The sequence below is a fragment of the Arvicola amphibius genome, chromosome 2 (assembly GCF_903992535.2).
Source record: "Arvicola amphibius chromosome 2, mArvAmp1.2, whole genome shotgun sequence".
Lineage (NCBI taxonomy): Eukaryota > Metazoa > Chordata > Mammalia > Rodentia > Cricetidae > Arvicola > Arvicola amphibius.
Window position 1 is genome coordinate 150,950,334 of NC_052048.2, and position 21,667 is coordinate 150,972,000.

Consider the following 21,667-nt stretch of genomic DNA (forward strand, 5'->3'; position numbering starts at 1 on the left):
CCTTGGCCCTTTAAGAGACAGAAAATTAGGTAGGCGGAATAGACAGAACAGAATTGTGGGAAAAAGGAAGCAGAGTTGGGGAGACGCTTCAGGCAGTCGCCATATGCAGTCGCCATGCTTTTCCTCTCCGAGATGGAGGCAGGTTAAGATCTCTCCTGGTAAGCGACCCCTCGTGGTGCTATATAAATTACTAAATATGGGTTAAAGCAAGATATGAGAATCAACCAATAAGAAGTTACAGACAACAGGCCAGGGGCCAGGCAGTATTTAAATGAATACAGTTTCTGTGTAATTATTTTGGGTAAAGCTAGCCAGGTGGCAGGACATAGCCCACCATTCCTTCTACAGGGAACAAGCTGGCAGGCAGGCAGACATGGCACTAGAGCATTAGGAGAGCTTATATCTGATCTATAAGCAGGAGGCAGAGAGACTGGGCCTGACACCACACCGCCTCAAAAATTGTTCCAAAACAGTTCTACCAACTGGGAAGCAAACATTCAAATTTATGAGCTTATGCAGGCTCTCATTCAAACTGCTGTGGACTATTAGTTGGAACTATGTCACAGTCACTTACAATATTTGTTTAATATTTAATATTTGTTTAATATTGTTTAATATCGTCATGTACAATATTTGTTTAATGTGTTGTATTCTTTTATGTTGCAGAGTAGCATTTGGGAGGCAGAAGCAAAAGCAGAAACAGGGGGACCTCTGAGTTTGAGGACCACCTGATTTATAGAGTGAGTTCCAGGACAACCAAGGCTACAGAAAGAAACCCTTTCTTGAAACACTAAATCAAACAAATAACCAATGAAAAAATCAATGAAAGACAAGACCCAGACATGAGACACACCAATACACAGTCACCTGATTTTTGACAAAGATACCAAAAATACAAGTTGGAGAATAGACAGCACATTCAACAAAAGGTGCTAGACAACAGGATGCCTACATGCAGAAGAATTACATCCCTATTTCTCACCCTGTACAAAACAAAACAAAACAAAACTGCATGTAAAAATCTGAAACTCTGAAACTACTAGAAGAAAAAGTAAGGAGTATGTACAAGATATAGACACAGACAAGGACTTTCCTAAGTGGAATTCTGATTGCTTAAGAAATATGGCCAATCACTGACTAATGGAAACTCAAGAAACTAAAAAGCCTTTGTGCAGCAAGAGAAGCAGCCAATCAAGTGAAGAAGTAGCCTACAGGCTACAGAATGGAAGCAAGTCTTTGCTAGCTAGATATCTAACAGGATTAATAGAAAGAACATAAATAACTCAAGAAACAAAACACAAAGAAAACAAGTCCCAATAAAAAATGAGCCACAGATCTGGAGGGAGGGAGGGAGGGAGGGAGGGAGAGAGGGAGAGAGAGAGAAAGAGAGAGAGAGAGAGAGAGAGAGAGAGAGAGAGAGAGAGAGAGAGAGAGAGAGAGAGAGAGAGAGAGAGAGAGAGCTCTTCAAATTTCCATATACACCAGCTGCATCATTCCCGGGCATCTAATCTTCAGGACTCTACATATCCTTTTACAGAGATGTGTGCTCATCCATGTTCATTGCTGTTCTATTTGCAATAGTCAGGAAATGGAAAGAGTTCATCAACAGATAAACAGATAATGAAACATAATCTATCTACCTATCTATCCACACATACACACAATGGATTCGATTCGTCTGTAAAGAAAAGGTAAATTATGAAAATTGCAGGTAAATGAATGGAATTGGAAGATTATACTGAGTGAAGTAACCCAAACCCAGAAGTATAAATGTTCTCTCTGATTTGTGAATTCAGACTGAACTATGTTTAACTTGGAAGACCTGCAGAAGCCAGGAAACTGGAAAGGAACAGTTGAAAGGAGATGCCATAAGAAAAGGGTGATATCAAAGTAGGAAGGATGGAAAACTTAAAGCAGGGAAGAGGGGTGGAAGCAGAGGAACATGGGGAGGGTTAACCAAAATAAAGTATGTATAAAAATGCTACTTTGTAAGCTAATTAAAATATTTAAGTAAAAATATCAGTTGTGAGAAGATGCCCTGCTAGGCTGGATGCTGCTGTTCCTAGAAGCCACTGGCTATTAACCATAAATGCCAGTGCCAACTGTGAGAGCTCCCTTTGAATTGTTGGGCAGGGGGTCCCAAAGGACTCCCAAACAATGCAGGCTGCTGTCATACTTCTTGCCTGTCCACCAGACAGGGTCTTACACACTTTGGTTATGTAGGCCAACACAACTTGGTTGCAAGACAGACAGACGTCAAGCTGAATGCTTTCTTCTTGCTGGTTTGCTTTCATAATGATGTCAGGTTCTATACAGGGGTAAAAAAGTATCAATGGACAATTCCAGCTATGAACTCTATTAACTAAATACCAATCCACTAAATACTAACCCATTAGTGCCAATGACTTTGAATTGTGCAATAAACCACTTTGGTTGGATTTAAGGCCTGCTACACAGAAAAGGAATCCATGCCTCGTACTGTAACTTCAGTTTAAAATTCATGGTTGGGAGGGTTGTAGACTCTAGGGAGAGATAACTTATTACTTTTGTTTACCCAAGTTGACATGGTGTTAAACTGCCTTCTAAACATCTATGTTTAGATTTGTGGCAGCTAATATTGGTTGCCAGCTTCACATAGGCAGCAAGAGGTAACCTCAATTGAAGAACAGACTTCCACAAAGTAGTCTGTGGGACATTTTCATGATTGCTAATTGATGTGTGTGTGTGTGTGTGTGTGTGTGTGTGTGTGTGTGTAGGGGGAGCCCATGGGCTATATATAACAAAGTTAGATGAACAAGTCTGTAAGCGGCATTTCTGCATGGTCTATGCTTCAGTTCCTGCTTCCAGGTTCCTGTAAGCTGAAGCAAACCCTCTTCTCCCCAGGTTTTTATCACACCAGAGAAACAAACTACAATATACACAGATAAATACCACTCCCAGCCTTAGCAAAGCTTATCTTCATAATAAACAGTAACGAACGCAAAGATTCTTGACTGCCCAAGGTGCTGAGACCAAGGAAAAACTGAGCACTCAGAACTACATAGGACATTTATACCATCTTTAAGGTTCAGGGAATACCATAGAAATGGCAGTACAACCAGAAAAAGGATGGGAAAGGACTCATAAGACATTAGATTGCATGCGATCAACAGAATGTATACCGTAAGGAAGGAGGAAAGAAGAAAAGTTGAGACTACTACTCTAAGACTTCAAGGCTATGTAAATGAATGTAATCTGACAACACCATTAATCAAATAACAGTAGAAAAAGAGGAAGGAGGAAATAAAATTGCTTATAGGCTATGTAAGTAGAATTATAGTAACAAGAACTTATAATTAAGATCTAGAATTCAGAGAGAGAATGAGGCTCAAGTTTTAGGTTTGAGATTCAAGAGCATACCTACAAAGGATGAAACTATCCAGGAAACTGTTTATACAGAATCCAAAGTACCGAGCACAGAACAAAAGGCTTTCTTATGAACCTTATTGAACTTCATAATCAATACTAATTTTAATAAGGTTTACACACAGTATCATTTAGAAATAAGAGTTAACATGAAGAGTAGAAAATGACACACCAAAATTATCTGCAACTTGTAGGACAACTTTATAACCAATAATACATCTCTGAAACTGGAATACACTGCTCTACTGGGTTGGGAAGACACATTAAAGAGTACACTAAAGAGTACATTAGTCAGGTTTACTGCTCATTTGTGATACTAATGCTCCACTAAATAAAACAATCAAACATGTGGTATGGCCTCCTATAATGCAAAGGCAATACAAATGAGTATTAAATCAATACACAAAAATACAGCATACATTTAACAAGTCCAACTACTGACATCTAGAAATTGTTACATTGCATACGTGTATATATGTGTGCCTGCATGGCAACCAGTGGTCTAATTTATCAATATAAAGTCCTTATTAAATCTGAGATTTAAAATTTAAATTTATTTATTCCCAGTCCATTGTCTGGAATCATCATTGTTAAAACACCCAAAACTGATGCCACAACATCTGCAAGGAAAGCTGTCTTGTGATACATATATCTTTACTGGAAAGTTTAAAAACACATTGGGGCATGTTCAGAGACTACAAAAGAAATGTTTTAAGTAAGAGATCTGAGTACAAAATACATGTTTATTCAAATCATGTTGATTTTCAGTATATTCTGAAGTAACACACAAAATTATATCAAAGCTATATTTTAATTTCATCACATTCTACACTAAATTCTTTACTATTTACCAAAAATAACTTTTTATAAAGCTTACTATTTTGTCTAATATAATACAGACTGTCTATCTCTCTTTTTATGTGTTTCAAAATCAAAGAGTTTATGAGCATATTATACAAAACAGTGGTATATTACACACCAAGCATGAGTACAGATTCTGTACAGTGTATATAACAGCATATACATATATACTACAAGAGACTACACGCCTTGCTAAGTCATAGTTTAAGAAATCTTTCATGGAAAAAACTCTGCATTACAAAATGTGGTGGCTTGAGAAACAGCTGTTTTCTTCTCATGAATGTCTTTCAGAGGGTATTAGTTGTCCATTTAGCTTCATTAGCAGCTTTACCACGAGTCCAGCCTACAAAATAAAACATATGTTAACAAGAAATATGAAACATACAAAAAGATATACACAGTAGCGGGCATTTTCATACCTATTTGAAGGGTAACTAACTTAATTAGGAAGAGACAGCATGTCAAGTAATTGGGCGTATCTGACACACCTGCAAACCCCCAAATTTAGTTCTAAACCTGTGGGTGTGAACCCTTTTCATTGAAGAATTCCCTCTGCCTGGCCTAGCCTCAGTCCTGTGGGTTGGGAGCCATCTTTCTCTGGTCTAGTTAAAGAGCTCACCTACCAGCTTACTTGGCTCAGTTCTGTCTGCCCAACTGCCACATGGCCCAGTCTAAGAAAAGCCAGATTATTTCATCAGACACACAACCAACAAAGGGAGTCCATATACCCAGGTCAAATGGCAAAAACAGCATGATTGGCCAAAATAATGGCTCCCATAAACCCACCAGTTTCAGAAGTATTCTCCCATAAGGATTTAAAAGAACAATCATAAAGTTTATCAAAGAATTCAAGGTTTTAAAGAAGATATAAATACTTTATTGGACTCTAAGAAGATAACAATAAACAGTTGAGTGTTGTCCAATAAAATACATACAGCTGAATGAAATAAAAATATTTGAAAACTGAAAATGGATAAAGAGATATGAACATTGATGAAAACACAAGCTGAAATGAAGATACAATTGAAAAACTCAATATGCCAGTTAGAAAACTCAGGGAAAGTCTTACAAGTAGTACAAGTAGAATGAATCAACCAGAAGATAAGTAGACATCTGTACTAGAAAAGAAAAGAATCTATACCAAAAAAAACCAAAGAAAGTAAAAAAAAAATTAATAAACATGGAAAGTGAACATATGAAATGTGTGGGACACTATCAAAAGAATAAATATTTGAATTATAGAAATAGAAGGGAGAGAAGAATCCTAGGGCAGTCAATGTCATAGGCCAGATATTTAACAAGATGATAAAAGAAAACTTGCCCAAACTAAAGACACATTTGTAGAGATAAAAGAAGCACACAGAACACCCGATAGACAAGACCAGAAAAGAAACACCCAAAGGCATATCACAGGTAAAACACCAATAATCCACAAAAAAAGAAAATATATTAAAAGCTGTAAGAGAAAAACAACACCCCTCCCCAAGTTACAAATACAGGAAACCTGGAATAACACCTGATTTCTCAATGGAAACTACGAAAGTCAGAAGGACCTAAAACCAAGCAATCCTAGTTCCAAAAGACCACAACTGCAAAATTAAACTACTCCAACCAGCAAAACTAACTGCCATAGAGAAGGAACAACTTTCTATGATCCAAACGGCCTAAACAAATTCACATCCAAAAACAACAAACAGAAATTATAAGCAAAGCACTTTGAGCTAAAGAGAGGAATACTAGTCAAGCTACCCTACTAAGAGAAAAAAAAAAGAAGAAAAAAGCTGCAAGAACACAAACCAGCAAAAAAAAAAAAATCAAAATGACTGCAATCTACATATACCTTTCAACAATAATTTTAAATTATTAATGGGCCTAAACTTACCAATCAAAAGACACAGAGAAGCTGAATGGATTAAGAAACAAAAGTTATCTATGTGCTGTCTAGAAGAACTCATTTAGCATTAAAGATAGAGACTACCTTAAAGTAAAAGGATAGAAAAAGTATTCCAAGCAAATGGGATCAAGAAGAGCAGGCACTGCTATTCTAATATCCAAACAAAATAAACTTCAAACTAAACTAACCATAAGAGATAAGAAGGAAGGAGGGAGGACAACACTGAAGCAGAGGGCAAGAGACAACACCGTGGTTGTTTGATAAAGCCTCAAGGAATCATTATTTTATATGTATCTAAAGTATACACAACACACGTGCATGTGTATACATACACATTAGTAATGAGAAACCTCCTTCAAATGGCTGGTCAGGGAGTCCACATGGCTTCCCAACCACCATGTAGCTATGTACTATAGATGTAGCTCCTGGTTATCTCTCTGGGTTGAGGCTCAAGGAGGTCCCCTCCTGATGAAGACACTACACAGTTAGGACAAAGGACTTGGATAATTGAACTGGATCTGACCTGAAAGCCCCTGTGCTGTGTGGCTTAGCTTTCATAGTTCCAGAAACACGATGCAAAGCTGCCAAGGGAAAGAAACTGATTAAGCAGTCCTACCAGCTGCCACACCCAGGAGCCACAACAAACGACCAGTATGGCGAGATATACATAAAGCGGCATTACATGTCAGTGGTAATCAACAACTGTCTAGTCAGACTTAAGGCTCAAGAGGGAAATCAGGGCCTGGTACTAGAAATCTAGCTAGTACCCTGGCTAGTGACATCATGGACCTTAGAACTGAGTCTATCGCCACTTGTTAGAAAAGCATGATTCCTCACTACATTCTAAACCTCTCCTTATACCCACACATAAGTATAACTACCACCTCTCTCCTTAGCCGGGAGGTAGAGGTGCACACCTTTAATCCCAGTGAGTCTCTGAGTTTGAGGCCAGCATGGTCTACAGTGTGAATTCCAGGATCTCCTAGACTACAAAGAAAACTGTGTTAAAAAGAAAAAAAATAAGAAAAGAAGCCTTTCTCACAGATGGAAATATAGACCATCATAGAAACCCATAACTGATACAATGCAGAGATCAATGGAATATGGGAAATCTAGTATCAACAAATACAGGTACACCCCAGCTCCTACATTTATGGCTCAGGGAACATTGCCAGAAGAGAGGGTGCAAAGATTGTAAGAGTCAGAACATCAGACTCCTAAATCCACTGTCCAACAGTTTCTCCTAGAAATAGCTGCATAAGTAAGACCTGAACAATAGCAATATCAATAAACATGTTACTATGGGAGGGAAAAATTGTAAAGGGTCGCTCTCTCACCCTAGACAAAGAACTAGTCAAGTAATGACTACTGAAAGAAGAATTAGGACTCTCCCAGAAATGAGCCCCCTTTTTGGGTGTTTAATGCAGAGTGGTTAGGCTGGAACCCATAAACACACAAAATAAAAATGGCTCTGGCAGGTTGTATTTATATATTTGTGTGCACATGGTGCATGTGTGTACACGCATACATGCACAGTAATAATAAAAGACTGGAGAGGTAGTGGGGGAGTGGAGAGCTGTTGGAGGGAGAGTACCTAGGAGAGGCTGGAAGGAGGAAAAGGGAAGAAGAAAAGTGAGTAATCCTACTTCGATTAACAACATATTTAAAAAGAAATAGGGTATAGAAGATAAATTTACTTAGGATTCTGAAAGTAGTTAAGAAATGCCTCACAAAACATTGACTGGGTTCAGATAGTAGTACTGGTCAAGAAAAGGGAAGAACTTTAAAACAGAGGGAATAATTAATCAGAATGAAGAAAAACAAATGGCCATAATGAAGCATTTAACTGCTCCAAACAGAGATAAATTTATCTGCCAAGTTTTTGGCTCCTTTAGTTAGGAAAGAAATTTTATTTTTTCTTGATCTTAAATATTAAATTTCATCTAATACTAAAGGTTTCCGGGAAAGGTAAATGAATTAACAATTAAAAAAAGAATTTTAGTAAAACTGTAGTCTATCATCATAAGTCCATAATTTATCAGTACTTGCCTGTTTTGTGTGCACTATAAAGCTCATCTTATTTTCCATACTATGGATTTGAAAACAAGTCCCAGCATCTCCCAGTTGCCATGTAAAGCAACAATATTTAAGACTGATGAGTAAAGCCTGCAATAGAATTAGAAATTATTATGCTAAAACAGAGCTAAAAGTAACATTGATCAGTAATGGTGGCACACACCTATAAATCCCAGTACTTGGAAGGTGGAAGATGAAGATCAGAAATTCAGGGCTATCCTTGGCTAGCAGTCAGTGGAGACCAGTCACATGAAACCCTATCTCAAAACGCCTAACAAACACCCTAAACAAGAAATGCAACATTTATCTTCTCTTAGGGTATGTAATTATCTAGTAACTTAAATGGAATTGTTTTGAACATTATTTTTAAGGTCTCTATAGCACCTGCACTAACCTCACACAGCGTGAAAGCACAGAACCCAGAAGGCAGACTCCTGGGACCCGATGAACAATGGCAATATTTGTATCAGACTAATAAACATTTTAACAGATGCTCATTCTCAGTGAGGTTTGAACACAGAGAAGGATAAACTTTTACTTCATGCAGTTAATAGTAGTTTCTTTAATGTGTTCTAAACCTTTTCTGAATATATATACATTACTTTTAATCTTGAAATTTATATTGGGATTAACAGATGACTTCTGCAATTTTATTCCACTGAAAGTAAGGTACACTAATATGTTAATATTTATTGTAGAAATAAAAAAACAGTAGAAATATATTCTTCATAAATTTAATAGAAGCTATTTAAGAAAACAATGTTTAGGGTAAGCTACTCTCATGCTTTCTACAAATGCTATATTTAAGTAGCCATTTAATTTTTTCTTATGTCTAAATGTTACTTGTGGCATGTAGCACTTGGACTTATGAAGTATGATATGATGTTCTCATTGAGCCTATATATACCATATATAGCATTGATTAACATGCCTAAATCTAAAATGCTTATTGTTTCTCTCTGGTAAGTAGATAGAATAAAATTCCCTTCTTCTATTTTTGGTATATACTTGTCTTTAATTATTCTCTCCTAGTAATAACTTGTTCTTTATTGTCCTCAACATACAAATATATGAAGAAGTGTGTGTGTGTGTGTGTGTGTGTGTGTATGTGTGTTTATACTATCCTTCAAAACATACATGCTTAGAAATATCAGTTGTTTACAAATGACAATTCTTAGAATGTTAACTATAAGCTAAAATATGTCCAAATATAACAGTTCAGGGACTTTTTTTTATTTTATGTGTTTGTTTGCTATTTGTTTGTTTGTTTTAAGACAGGGCCTTATTATGTAATTCTGGCTGGCCTGGAGTTCACTATATAAAACTGATACACTCAGGGAGATCCATCTGCCTCTGCCTCCTGGGATATTAAAGGCATGTGCCACCACCACACCTGACAGTTTAGGGTATTTTTAAGTGGGATTCTGGTAAAGGAAACACAGTATAGCTAAGTTTACATGAGTGTATGCTATATATAAAAGAAGTAATATTTGTTTAAAAACAAGTTATCTACATTCATGTTGTAAAATAAAACTTATATGATTAAATAGCTAACTTAGTATAAACTGGAACTAGTGAAAGCAACAGTAATACTTTAGAATGAGTAGACTTAGTCACTTGAACTTTTTTTTAAAACTAGTGTTCCAGAAATCAGTCCTTTAATAAGACTTAAAAAAGAAGGGAAGGGTAGGAAAGCGAAAGGAAAGGAAAGGAACGCGCACCAGGAAAGGAACAGGAAGAAAGGAAAGGAAAGGAAAGAGGGCAAGAATAAAGAAGGAAGGGAGAGGAAAAAGAAAGAGATGAAGGGCAGCAACTCTCAGTTTTAACCCATGTAGTAAAATAGAAATCTGCTGTTAGAGGACATATCCAGTGAGGAAAGAATTCTTAAGGCCCCCAAAATTGAAGAACCAGGTTCCACACAGTCCTCTGATGTGTGTACTTGTGCAAGCACATTAAAGCCCAAAAGTCAATGCTGAGTGGCTTCCTCTGTCTCTTCCCACATTATCTTTCAAAATAGGTCTGCTCCACGGAACCTGGAAGCTTGATTAGACTGTACAGCAGCGAGCTCCAGGGTCCACTCGCCTTCACTCACTATGCACTGCTCTGCCCATTTTTTATTTCTTTTAAGCAAACTCAGTGCACAGAAATAGAAAAGTAGCCACAAACTACATAGTAGTAGCCAACCCAGTATAAGTAAACCAGTTTTAACAGAAATAAGCAATGACCCAAGAGCAAGCTGTAAGGAACTGCAAGAAATCAAATTCCATGTCAAGTATGAAAATCTATGTTTTTCAGCCCTATGTTTGTAGTTATTCTCCATATCCTCCCACAGGTTAACAGCATAATAAAATACTATTGTCCATAAGGTTGAATACAAATTCAGATACATAATAATTTATATAAGTTAAGTAATGGCTATGAGATCTGCTCCAGGCCTTACCCTGGATCCCAAAGATGAAATGCTTCTCAGGAGCAAAGGGGGGTGCCGAGGATTTCTATAATAACAGACAGACAGGCTAACAGAGGGATTTCTATAATAACACACAGACAGGCGAATGCTCTTCATTCCATGTGTTCACTTTTTTATTTCTACTCTAAAATCCTATTCTACTTCTAACTTCTCCAAGCTTCTTCTTCTTCTATCCTAAAACTCTTCTCCTGTAGGAGCTTTGAAGTGATAAGGAGCTGAGCTGCTCACCATGGCAACACAAAGGTCCAAGGCCATAGGGAGCAAGCCTTGACCAGACCATGGTGGTGTGTGTGTACAGTGCCAATGGCAGATCCATTGTTAGTAGACTGGCAAGTGAAGAATTGGCATGCTTTCTTAGTAACCTTGGTTGGACATCTGTGACTATGACCTTGTGTAAGCTGTAAAGTTTTCTTTTTGAAAAAGCCTTTAGTCTAGTTGAACTTGTGAACTAATTGTGTGTAGCTAGCAAGGTAGGCTTTTTAGGTGTTTGTAGCCCTCGTGGGGCAATAGATCTAGCTATGAAACATGTCCTAGTATATATTCTATAAATCAAAACTATATAGCTAATGAAAAGTCATCTATTTGACCATTCACGCCTGTGTGCCCATAAGATTGAGATACAATCACAAGAAGTAAATGTACACATTGTATGAAAGTGCATGATAATAGGGAGATATCATAGTTGTTATGTGCACAATTGAAATTTCAGAGAAAAGCAACAGTTTTCAGAGTAAGCTGTAATTGTGTCATGACCTGCAACAGCTAGTGATAAACACTCCGGACATCTCACCCTTTTCTGTTTAAAAAAAGAAGCATGTAAGTCAGTCTTAGGGCAGTGCTTTCCCATCTGTTGGCACAGTAATCCAAGACACTCTTGTTCTCTGTCTCTCTGAAAGCTATGACTCAATAACTTTAGACATGCCGTAATCCTTGGGCATCTGTGAAGGTCTCTTTGCCTGGACACTAATACTAGCCAACTGGCTTCCAAAGGAGATAATTGTAGGAGAACAGACTCCTAAGTTTATACAAAGACTTGGTTGAAAGAGTAAGGGTATTGACTGTGATTACTTTCTTGTCAAATATTATGCCCAGTAAACTATTAACACACTGTTAATAGTGTTGTGGGAAAAATTCCCAAGCTGTAGCATGAGACAAAGAGCCCTGCACATTAGAATTCTGCAACAGGACAGTTTAACACTTTCTGAAGGCAGTATTTTTTACCAGCTTGCAGATAAGATAGATGAGATGTGTATCTCTGGTGACAACAGTCCTCATCGCCTTGCTAAATGAGGTGCATCTGCCATGAGATAGGCATCTCTGATGAGTTGACCCTGAAATATGTGCTGAATTCTCACTGCATAATTCTGCAGTCAGTAGCACTCCAGTGCTGGAGAGAGGTCTCAGTAGTTAAGAGCGCTGGTTGCACTTGCAGAGGACCCAGGTTCTATCCCCCAGCATCCCTATGGCAGCTCATATCACAACTGTAATTCTTGTTCAGGGATCCAGCACTCTCTTCTGACCTCTGTGAGCACCAGGCACACATGAGATGCACAGACTTACACACAGGTAAACCACCCATACACATAATATAAAATCTAAAAAAGAATGTCCATAATAAGACACAAAAACGAGAATAAAAAGTTGTGAAATTCTAAACCCTTGAAAACTGATCTAACCTTGACAAATCTATGTTCATCCAACCTAAATGTGTTGAATATGTTTAAAAATAACTGTCAAGCTTATCTCTTATATACTAATCACTTTGATTAGAATAAGGAACAACATAGTGTCAAGAATTTCTGTATTGGGCCTAGAGAGATGGCTCATCAGCTAAGACCACTCACATTTCTTACTGAAACCTGAGTTTGATTTCCAGTACTCATACTGGCGGGTCACAATGCCTATACCACCAGCTCGAGGATGATCTGACACCTGTAGCCTCTGTGGGCAACTGCATACACAAGTACATACTGCACGACGTATGATTATGTTTAATTTTAGACATAATAAAAATAAAAAAATAAGAACAAAACAAATAAAAAAACTCTGTAAAAAGCAGTTATTCTAATGGTTGCCATATTCCCTTCCACACTAAACCTTGTTCCCTAAAGAGCTTCCTGTAACTAATCTTCACTTTTAATTATTATAAATGCCTTTCCTTTCTTAAGTCTGGAGTTCTCCTACCTCACCTCCTTCTTCTAATCATGGTCTTTCTATGTATTCTAGGATAGGCTAGCTTCAGAGTCATGACCTTCCTACTTCACCCTCAGGTGCTAGGATTATAGATATGTGCCACTATGCTTGGGTAAGTATGAGAATAAAATAAGTTAGCAGTAGCTTATGACTTAGAAGAGGACGCTCACCAGAATCTGCCCATGCTGGTGCCCTAATCTCAGACTCTGAGCTTTTAGAAGTGTCCAGAAACAAGTGCCTACTGTTTACAAGCCTCCAGTCTATGGTAGTTTGTTACAGCAGCCAGAACTAAGACAGATACATAAGGAAAAGTCTCTCTTGATTTGAGTTTGCAATATCTGGCTTCTGTCTCCAAAATTATTAATGAACATTTTTTTAGAAATATATATGAAATATATATGAGCCAGATATAGTAGTGCATGCTTTTAATCTCAGCACCTGGGAGGCTGACCAGACAAATCTCTGAGTTTAAGGCCTGTCTAAATAGTTAGTCCAGGACATCCAGAGCTACATAGTGAAACCCTGTCTTAAAAACAAAACAAATTCTCATATAGGAAATATACATGCAATTTGTATTTATGTAAAGATATTCAATTCCTATGATTTTTACACAATATTAGCACATTACACAAAGTTTAGCACCCTTTTTATAAAAATATAACATATAAATGTGTCATTCTACCAAAAATACTATTTTATTCTACCGTATGACAAAAGATATTACAAATGCAAGTGTTGCATAGAGTGTATCTACATACCATTTCTAGATTCTTCACAGAGGATGGCACTATTTCAGATAATACACAATGTGACTACTCAAACAACAGCTTAAGACCTACCTTAGTTTCCATGTTGAGGAGATGCAGCCCTTTTACATTCACTCCTACATACACAGGGATGACTTTATGATTGCTTGGGCTTGCCTTTGTAAATATCTGTCCTGTGAAAAAAGCTGCTCCATACGTGGGGATTTCCCAGCAGTTCTGTAGAAACATGCGTTGCAGGTGATGCATTTCCTTACTGACACCCTCACTCATGCTAAGATTCTGAAAACAAAGTAGAATAAAAAGAGATGTGATTTTTTTTTTTTTTTTTTTTTTTTTTAGTTTTTCGAGACAGGGTTTCTCTGTAGCTTTGGAGCCTGCCCTGGCACTCGCTGTGTAGACCAGGCTGGCCTCAAACTCACAGAGATCCACTTTTCTCTGCCTCCCAAGCCTGGGATTAAAGGCGTGCGCCACCACCGCCCAGCATAAATACGTCTTTTTATTTTCAGTTTTAGGCATTGTGAACCAGAAAATTCACTTTTAATTCTGCTATTAATAATATTTAAACATTACAACACTAATACAAATGGCCTACAGTTTTTCCATCTCTGAAGCAGCTTACCTTGTACTCATGGAGTATTCGACTGATCCAGTGAGGTGCTTTACTTTTCAGTTTAGTAATAGGTACAATAGATTTCAAATTTTCTTCGCTGGAAGTATACATGTCAACATCCTTTAAATAAGTCATCTTTAGTAGCAAAAGTACAATAATCCTCTGTCACAAATGGCATTAAATAATGGAAACTTTAAGCTGAATATGATTTAAAAATGCTCCACAATCTTTATATTATCAATTTAGAGAAATGTTTTCTTTTCAATATGAAATTTTTTATTGAAAATATTTTCAAAAACTGAAAGATCATAATTTAAAAACTTTAGACTAAATCTGTGCTAAAATCTGTTTCTCTCAAACTATTTTCTATGGTGGGATTCTTAATTATCTGACTCATCATATTTTTTTTATTAAGTCAATTTTTTAACCAACTTATTTAAATACAAAGTAAAGAAATATAGATCAAAACTATAAAGCTAAATTATATCCAATACAGCAAACATAAGAAAAACTCAAAACTGCTTTACTAACCAAACAGCAACTCATGTTTTATAGTTTTTTCTTTTATTCAATGTTTTGAATTATTTAATTCTAAACCAATGTATAACCAGTATGTCTGTCCTGAGACAGTGTCTCACTATGCAGCCCAGGCTGGTCTGATCATGACCCTCTGGTAGGCAGGCTCACTGATTATGAGTATGGTGCCACCATGCCTGGCCAGCGATGTATAAATACTTTGCAGTAATGTTAAAATTGTGTTAGCTGAAGAGAATCTTGAGCATATTATAAATCATGCACTGTATCAAATACTTACTTTAAGAAACCTTGTTTGTGTTTCTTACTCTCATAATTCCCATAAACTATTTGTAACAGCAGACTTGCCAGTGTTATCAGTTTAGCATCAGGAGCTGTATAAAATCCCTTCAATAAATTGTATCTGGCTTCATCAAAGAGAATAAGAATAGCTAGTGGGTCTTCAATCTTAAAAGGAAAAATGTATAATTTGATTAACAACACAATTTACTTAAAAATATACTTTTCCTTATTCAATATAATAAACTATAGCTATATAGTGTATATACATGATATGATATTATATATATGTATATGATAGTACATATATATGTTATTACTACTCTAAAGCAGGAGTTGGCAGGCTTTGTTTCTAAGATCAAACAATAATATTTTAAGCTTTATGAATCATGTAATTTGTTGTAAATGCTGTATTATAACATAAAAGCACAACTCTTAAATATATATAAAAATTTGATTCCATAAATTTTCACAATATGATAAAATAAACTACTGATATTCTACAAATTTCCTAACCCTGCAGGCTGCATGAGAAACAGGCAGCAGCCAGACAGTGGTCATAGATTATATGTAATTTGCTAGTCTATAAATATGATCATGGTATATACTGTTAATAATTTTATAGCACAGCTTATCTAAATGTTTACATCAAAAAACATTTTCCTATTATATATGCTTCATAAAATACAGTAGGAACCTGAAAGACAAAATGCATCTATCCCTAGAATGACAAACATAGGTGAAATAAGCTTCATTTAAGGCAAACACTTTTTAATTTACACTTAAAGGAAGAGCATACTATTTTCTTACATTTTAAACAACTTATCTAATAAGATAAATAAATATTATGTTTCTACTTGGAAATAATTAACAATTATAGTCTCTTTGAGTATTTCCAAATACCAAGTAGAATGATTTTGATAAACCAAATAAAACATTTTTTTAGCTTATAATACTCTTGCCGTCTCAAAAAGAAAAAAAAAAAAAAAACCAGATAAACAGAATTTTCCTTAGAAACATGACGACAGGAAGATTATTATTCTAATTTAAAGGATACCAATCAGAATCAAAAAGAAAGCATGAACATGGACTAGATCCTGCAGGTGAGCGCTTATAATGAACTTCTCAAACAACTGGGGAAAACGCTAATTTGGACATTAGATATTATTACGAAGACTTAATTTCCATTTAAAATGCCATTGTGGTCTATGTTATGTCCTCATTTTTGTGTCCTCTACTGGCTAGGCCAGGCATCAGGCACACAGGTAGTACACAGACACACGTGCAGACAAAACACTATACACATAAAAATAGATTAAAAATAGAGAAAAAGTAAATGTGGCAAAATGTTAGCTATCAGAAGATCCAACAAATAAACCACAGTGTTAATTATAATATTTTTAAAATTTACCATTCTTTTTTTAATTTCTTCAATTAAGATGTTGGGGGAAAGACTGAATGCATGTTCTCACACTAACAATTTAGGAGATTTGAAGGGTATGAGTAGACAGTAACACAGAATTTTCAGTAGTATATTAAATGAGTTTTAATCAGTGACTACAATCTTCTAATAAAATCAGGCTGTTTCCATCCTAAAATTATGATGCCAACCAATCAATGCAATTTTCCCATTTTTCAGAGTGCAGTTATAAATTTCTCAATTATATGAATTAAGGGACAAAGATACTGCATTATGTAACATTCTGACTTAAGAATTTGGTAAAACCTTGTTTCCTTTTATGAATCTACTTTTCTAACCACAAAATTTAATATCTATGATTTTTATTCCTCCTTTTCTCTCCCAGATGACTTTTTTAAAATATTACATGAGTCAAGAAGATAGACTTAGTATACTTAGATAACTTAGCTTTTTTGTTTGTTTGTTTTTAGTTTTCCAAGATAGGGTTTCTCTGTGTAGTTTTGGAGCCTGTCCTGGAACTTGCTCTGTAGACCAGGCTGACCTCAAACTCACAGAGCTCCACCTGCTTCTGCCTTCTGAGTATTGGAATAAAGGCTGCACACCACTGCCCAGCTTTACTTACAGTTTTAAAAATCTAATACATTTTTTAAATTGTCTTGTAAGTATAAAATCTAATGCCATTAATTATATTCTCAGTATTGTGGTATGCCCTCATCACTATTGCCAAGGACTTTATACTACTTGAACAGAACCTCTGAAAAAAATTAATGGATGTAGTTCATCAGTAGTGCTAATGTTTAGCTGGCAAAAGAAGTCAGGTCCAATCCTAAGAACCCAGTCAAATAAAACACAACAAAAGAAACCTCCTGATAACCCCAACATAAGGACTTTAGTAGTTTCTAATGTGTTTTCTGATTTTATAAATTTACATGCTTTAATTAACATAAATGTAATAATATATCATTTATCCTTTGGTCTTGCTTATTAATTTAGAATGTTTTCAAGGCTCACTCATGTATCATATATTGCAAATTAATTTCTTTTAATCACTGCATATTATGTATATATTTATTGCATTTTCTTGTCCCCCTCATTTACTCAACACTTATGTTGCTTCCAACTTTTAAATTATGAATAACATGCACTAAATGATATCAGTTAATTGTCCCAGTTCTTGTTTTCAGCCCTTTCAAGTATATACCTACAAGTAGAATTACTTCATCAAATGTAAATGCATATATAGTCCTGCCCTACACTCTGTGTATATATGTTCATGAGTGCAGACATGACCGTGAGAACAACTTCAAGAGTCTTTGTTTTCTACTTTGTTTGATACAGGGTCTCTAGTTGTTTGCCATTGCATACACTAGGGTGTCTGACCTGTGAACATTCAGGGATTATCTGTCTCTCTCTCTGTCATCCATCACATCATGGGAGAGCTGAGATTACAAATATGCACTAGTGCGCCTCTCTTTCACATGGGTTTATTTCCCAAGCACATACATAGATTTTAAAACTGTTAAATTTTTCTAAGCAATTTTCTAAGTACTTATAAATGTACACAGCTATCCCGGTGTCACCTGTAGAAGCTACTCTTTCTCAATCACATGGATTTGTCATGCTTGTCAATATATCATGGGGACATAGATATACTGGTCTATTTCTGGACTTCCATTTCTAATCTTCTGGTGTATATACATTCAAATTTATGCTAATATCACAATGTTTTGTAGCATGTTTTGAAGTGTGAATACCCCAAACTTTATTCTTTCTTCATGATTATACTATTTGAATAGACATACTTTCCATCACCAAATATGTAGGTCAATTTGCTGTCAGCTAAACATAAAATATCTTTGTCATTGGACATGGATGGATATCTTTGAATTTATTTAGGTCTTACTATTTTGTTCAGCAATGTTTTGTATTTTCATTGAAACCTTTTCTTCATATTTATTTATTTATTATGTGTGAATGTGGACAATACGTGGAAGTCAAGTTTCACCTACCACAGCATGGCTTCTGGAGACTGAACTCAAGATATCAGGCTTGGCGGCAAGCACCTATACTCACAGTGCCATTTTGCCAGCACATATTTTTTACGTAAGAATCTTGTACCTTGTTAGAGTTATTTCTGTGTATTTCAATCTTTAGTCATTCAGTTAAAGAATCTATTAAATTCATCATCATCATCATCATCATCATCATCATCATCATCATCATCATCATCATTATGTGTGTGTTTGTGTAAATGAAGGCCAGAGTTCAACCTCAGGTGCCATTCCTTGGGAAGTGTCAACCTTGATTTTTGTGACAGGGTATTTCACTAAGACCTTGGCTTCCTTATTAGGCTAGCTTGGCTGTTCAGCAAGTTCTAGGGATCCATGTTTCTACCTCCCCAAGTTGGGATCATAAGTAAGTTCCTCCATGCCTAGCTTGTTGTATGGGTACTGGGGACTGAACTCAGAGCTTACTTTCTCTGCATCTCTGGATGTTTTTATCTTTGTTGTTATACAGAAATATAAGTAATTTTGTGTGTTGAGTTTGTACCCTGTAACTTTCCAAAATAATTTACTAACTAGTTTGGGTAATTATTCAGTGGATTATTAAGGATTTCCTATACATAAGATCATATCACTTGCAAATAAACAGTTTTCTTTTTCCTTTCTAGTCTGGAAATCTATTTCATTTTCTTTTCTAACTACGATGTGTAGAATTTCCATACTAGTGCTGCATTGCAGTGGTAAAAGCGCACATCCTACCTTGTTCCTGATCTTAGGATCAAAGTTCCAGTCTCCTGAAATGGCACTGTGTTTTACAAATGTCTTTTCTGCATCACTGAGATAACCGTCCCCACCACCAATTTATTCAATTAATATAATTCTAACACATGTTCAATATCAATGTTTGTTGTACTTCATAAACATTTTTGTCTAATTCAGAGTATACTTATCTGACTGAGAGGATCAAATTTACTTTTGCTTTATAGTATCAAGATTTTGGCTTTATAATATCAAGATAAAATATAACTAAAAATGCTTAGGAAGTTTGGACATAACTGACCCTTGCTCAACCTTGTCTGTTAATATTCTTTTTATACAAATAGTTATAGAGAGCATTGGAATTTATGATTCTCTAACAATATTATGTGACCTAGCAGTTATTTTTAAGTTTTTATAGATACTAGCAAGCTAATATACCTAGTTTGCTATAATTTCTCTCTTAAGTTTCTTCTTTGCCAATTTATTCTCTTGACATCTTATTTTCTCTAAATCTACAGTACTTCAATTCAACACAAACTTGCTCAGAAAGACTGATCAAGTGTAAATTCTGTTCTATGTCCAAGAATGGTTGCTTTCTTACTGCTTAGGATAACATTCTTAAATCCATTTTGCAAAATTCTATTCTTACCAGGGCTTTGTAGGTTATTTTTTTCCATCCTGTTATTTCCTACATCATCTTTGAAATTCACAAAACTGACCTCCCATTCTTAAAAAGTTAATTTCTGTATAAACTATCTCTTTAGTTGCTAATTTCCTTATTTCCTATTTTACAAGGAAAAAATTTATTTGTTAAGGTATGGAAATAAAGGAAAAAACAAAACAAAACAAATAAAATGAAAAACACCAAGTTTGTATACAGACCCAACTGAAACTCCCACTCATGATGTGATACAAAGATTAAAAGAAGGTAAAAGAAGGGAAACACTCCTAGTCCAAGAACAGCACAATTTCTAGTTCTACTATCTGCAATGGGATCTACAGAATCTGTGTATTCAATAACTAAAGATTTCTAAGCAAACCTTTTTCTCAACTCTAAAGGAAGTCCCACATCTCTTCTTAGAAAAGTTGTGGTGTTTCTCTTTGTGGATCCAAATTAGTCAACTCAGTAAGTATTTCTGGCCAGTCACGAACTTGTTGCAAGGGTTTATGATAAGGCTTGAACTGAAGGCCTGAAAAAGAGCTTTCCTTTTATAAATGACACTGTAAAAACAAATCCATTACATCAATGCATAGAAACCTTCCATTAAACTGTATGTGCCTAAGTAGTAGACTGTTTATAGATCTAAATTTAAATCAGTGTTTAGTAATTATTACTAGCCAATTGTGGATTATTGTCTGCTTTTAAGAACATAATTTCTAATTAAATTTATTTTTTTTAAAGACATTCTTTTCTCATTTTACATACCTATCCCAATTCCCTCTCCCTGCTTTCTCCCACTTCCCCACCTTCACCCCACCCCAGCCCCCATCCACTCCTCAGAGAAGGTGAGGCTTCCCAAGTGGAGTGCACAAAGTCTGACACTTCCCTCTGAGGCAGGACCAAGGCCTGCCCAGCTATATCTAGGCTGAGCATCCCTCCAAAAAGAATGGGAAGAGGTATAATGGCACAAGACTATACTCCCAGCACTTGGGAGGTAGGAGAAGACCACAAGTTCAAAGTTATCCTCAGTTAAATAGCAAGTGTAACCAGCCTGAGTTACATGAAATCCTGTCTCCAAAAACAAAATAAAAATAAAGAATATTTCTTGTGTTTGGGATGTGAATCAGTAGTACAGCACTTGATTCTTAGTATTTGGAAGACCTGGCTTGACAAATAAGAATGGAAAAATTGCAGATAATTTTGCAGGTAATTCTTAACATAAATGAAATATGTTAATGTATATTAAATTCTTAATTCCATTATAGCTCACTGAATTAAGAATAATCAGTATGATTTGGTGCTATACATAGATAACCACCATCCATTTAATTAAATTCTTTAAGTATTTACAGTAAATTTGGAAGGATAAATATACATTGACATTAAGGTGATTTTAAATAAAAAGGTTTAACAAAAAACATAAAGAAACATTTCAATCACTTTGAGAGAAACACTGAAAATAAAGGCAAATTGCATGAATTCTACATTTCATAGCATTCTAACTAACTGGGTTATCACAGTAGTAAACTTTTAAATGCTTGACTAGACCCAGGGGAGGGAATCCTGCCCATTTCAGCAATTTAAACACTGATAATATAAAGTGTAATTAGTCAGTAATAATGCTATACTCAAGTTTATTAGTTGTAGAGATATTTCATTTCTATTTTTTTAAAGATTTATTTATTTACTACATATAGAGTGTTCTGCTTGCATGTATACTTGCAGGCCAGAAGAG

At 35.6% G+C, this 21,667-nt stretch overlaps 1 protein-coding gene across 1 annotated transcript in view; it reads right to left on the reverse strand.

Annotated features, from left to right (window-relative positions):
* Positions 1 to 3,037: 3,037 nt before the first annotated feature.
* The window catches only part of Krit1 (KRIT1 ankyrin repeat containing), a 40,010-nt gene continuing 21,380 nt past the window's right edge, over positions 3,038 to 21,667 (reverse strand). The window contains 8 exon segments of the mRNA XM_038318548.1: positions 3,038 to 4,609; positions 8,210 to 8,326; positions 13,739 to 13,945; positions 14,286 to 14,373; positions 15,091 to 15,257; positions 17,072 to 17,084; positions 20,324 to 20,357; positions 20,360 to 20,461. Coding sequence (XP_038174476.1) covers positions 4,541 to 4,609; positions 8,210 to 8,326; positions 13,739 to 13,945; positions 14,286 to 14,373; positions 15,091 to 15,257; positions 17,072 to 17,084; positions 20,324 to 20,357; positions 20,360 to 20,461 — 797 coding nt within the window. The 3' untranslated portion in view covers positions 3,038 to 4,540.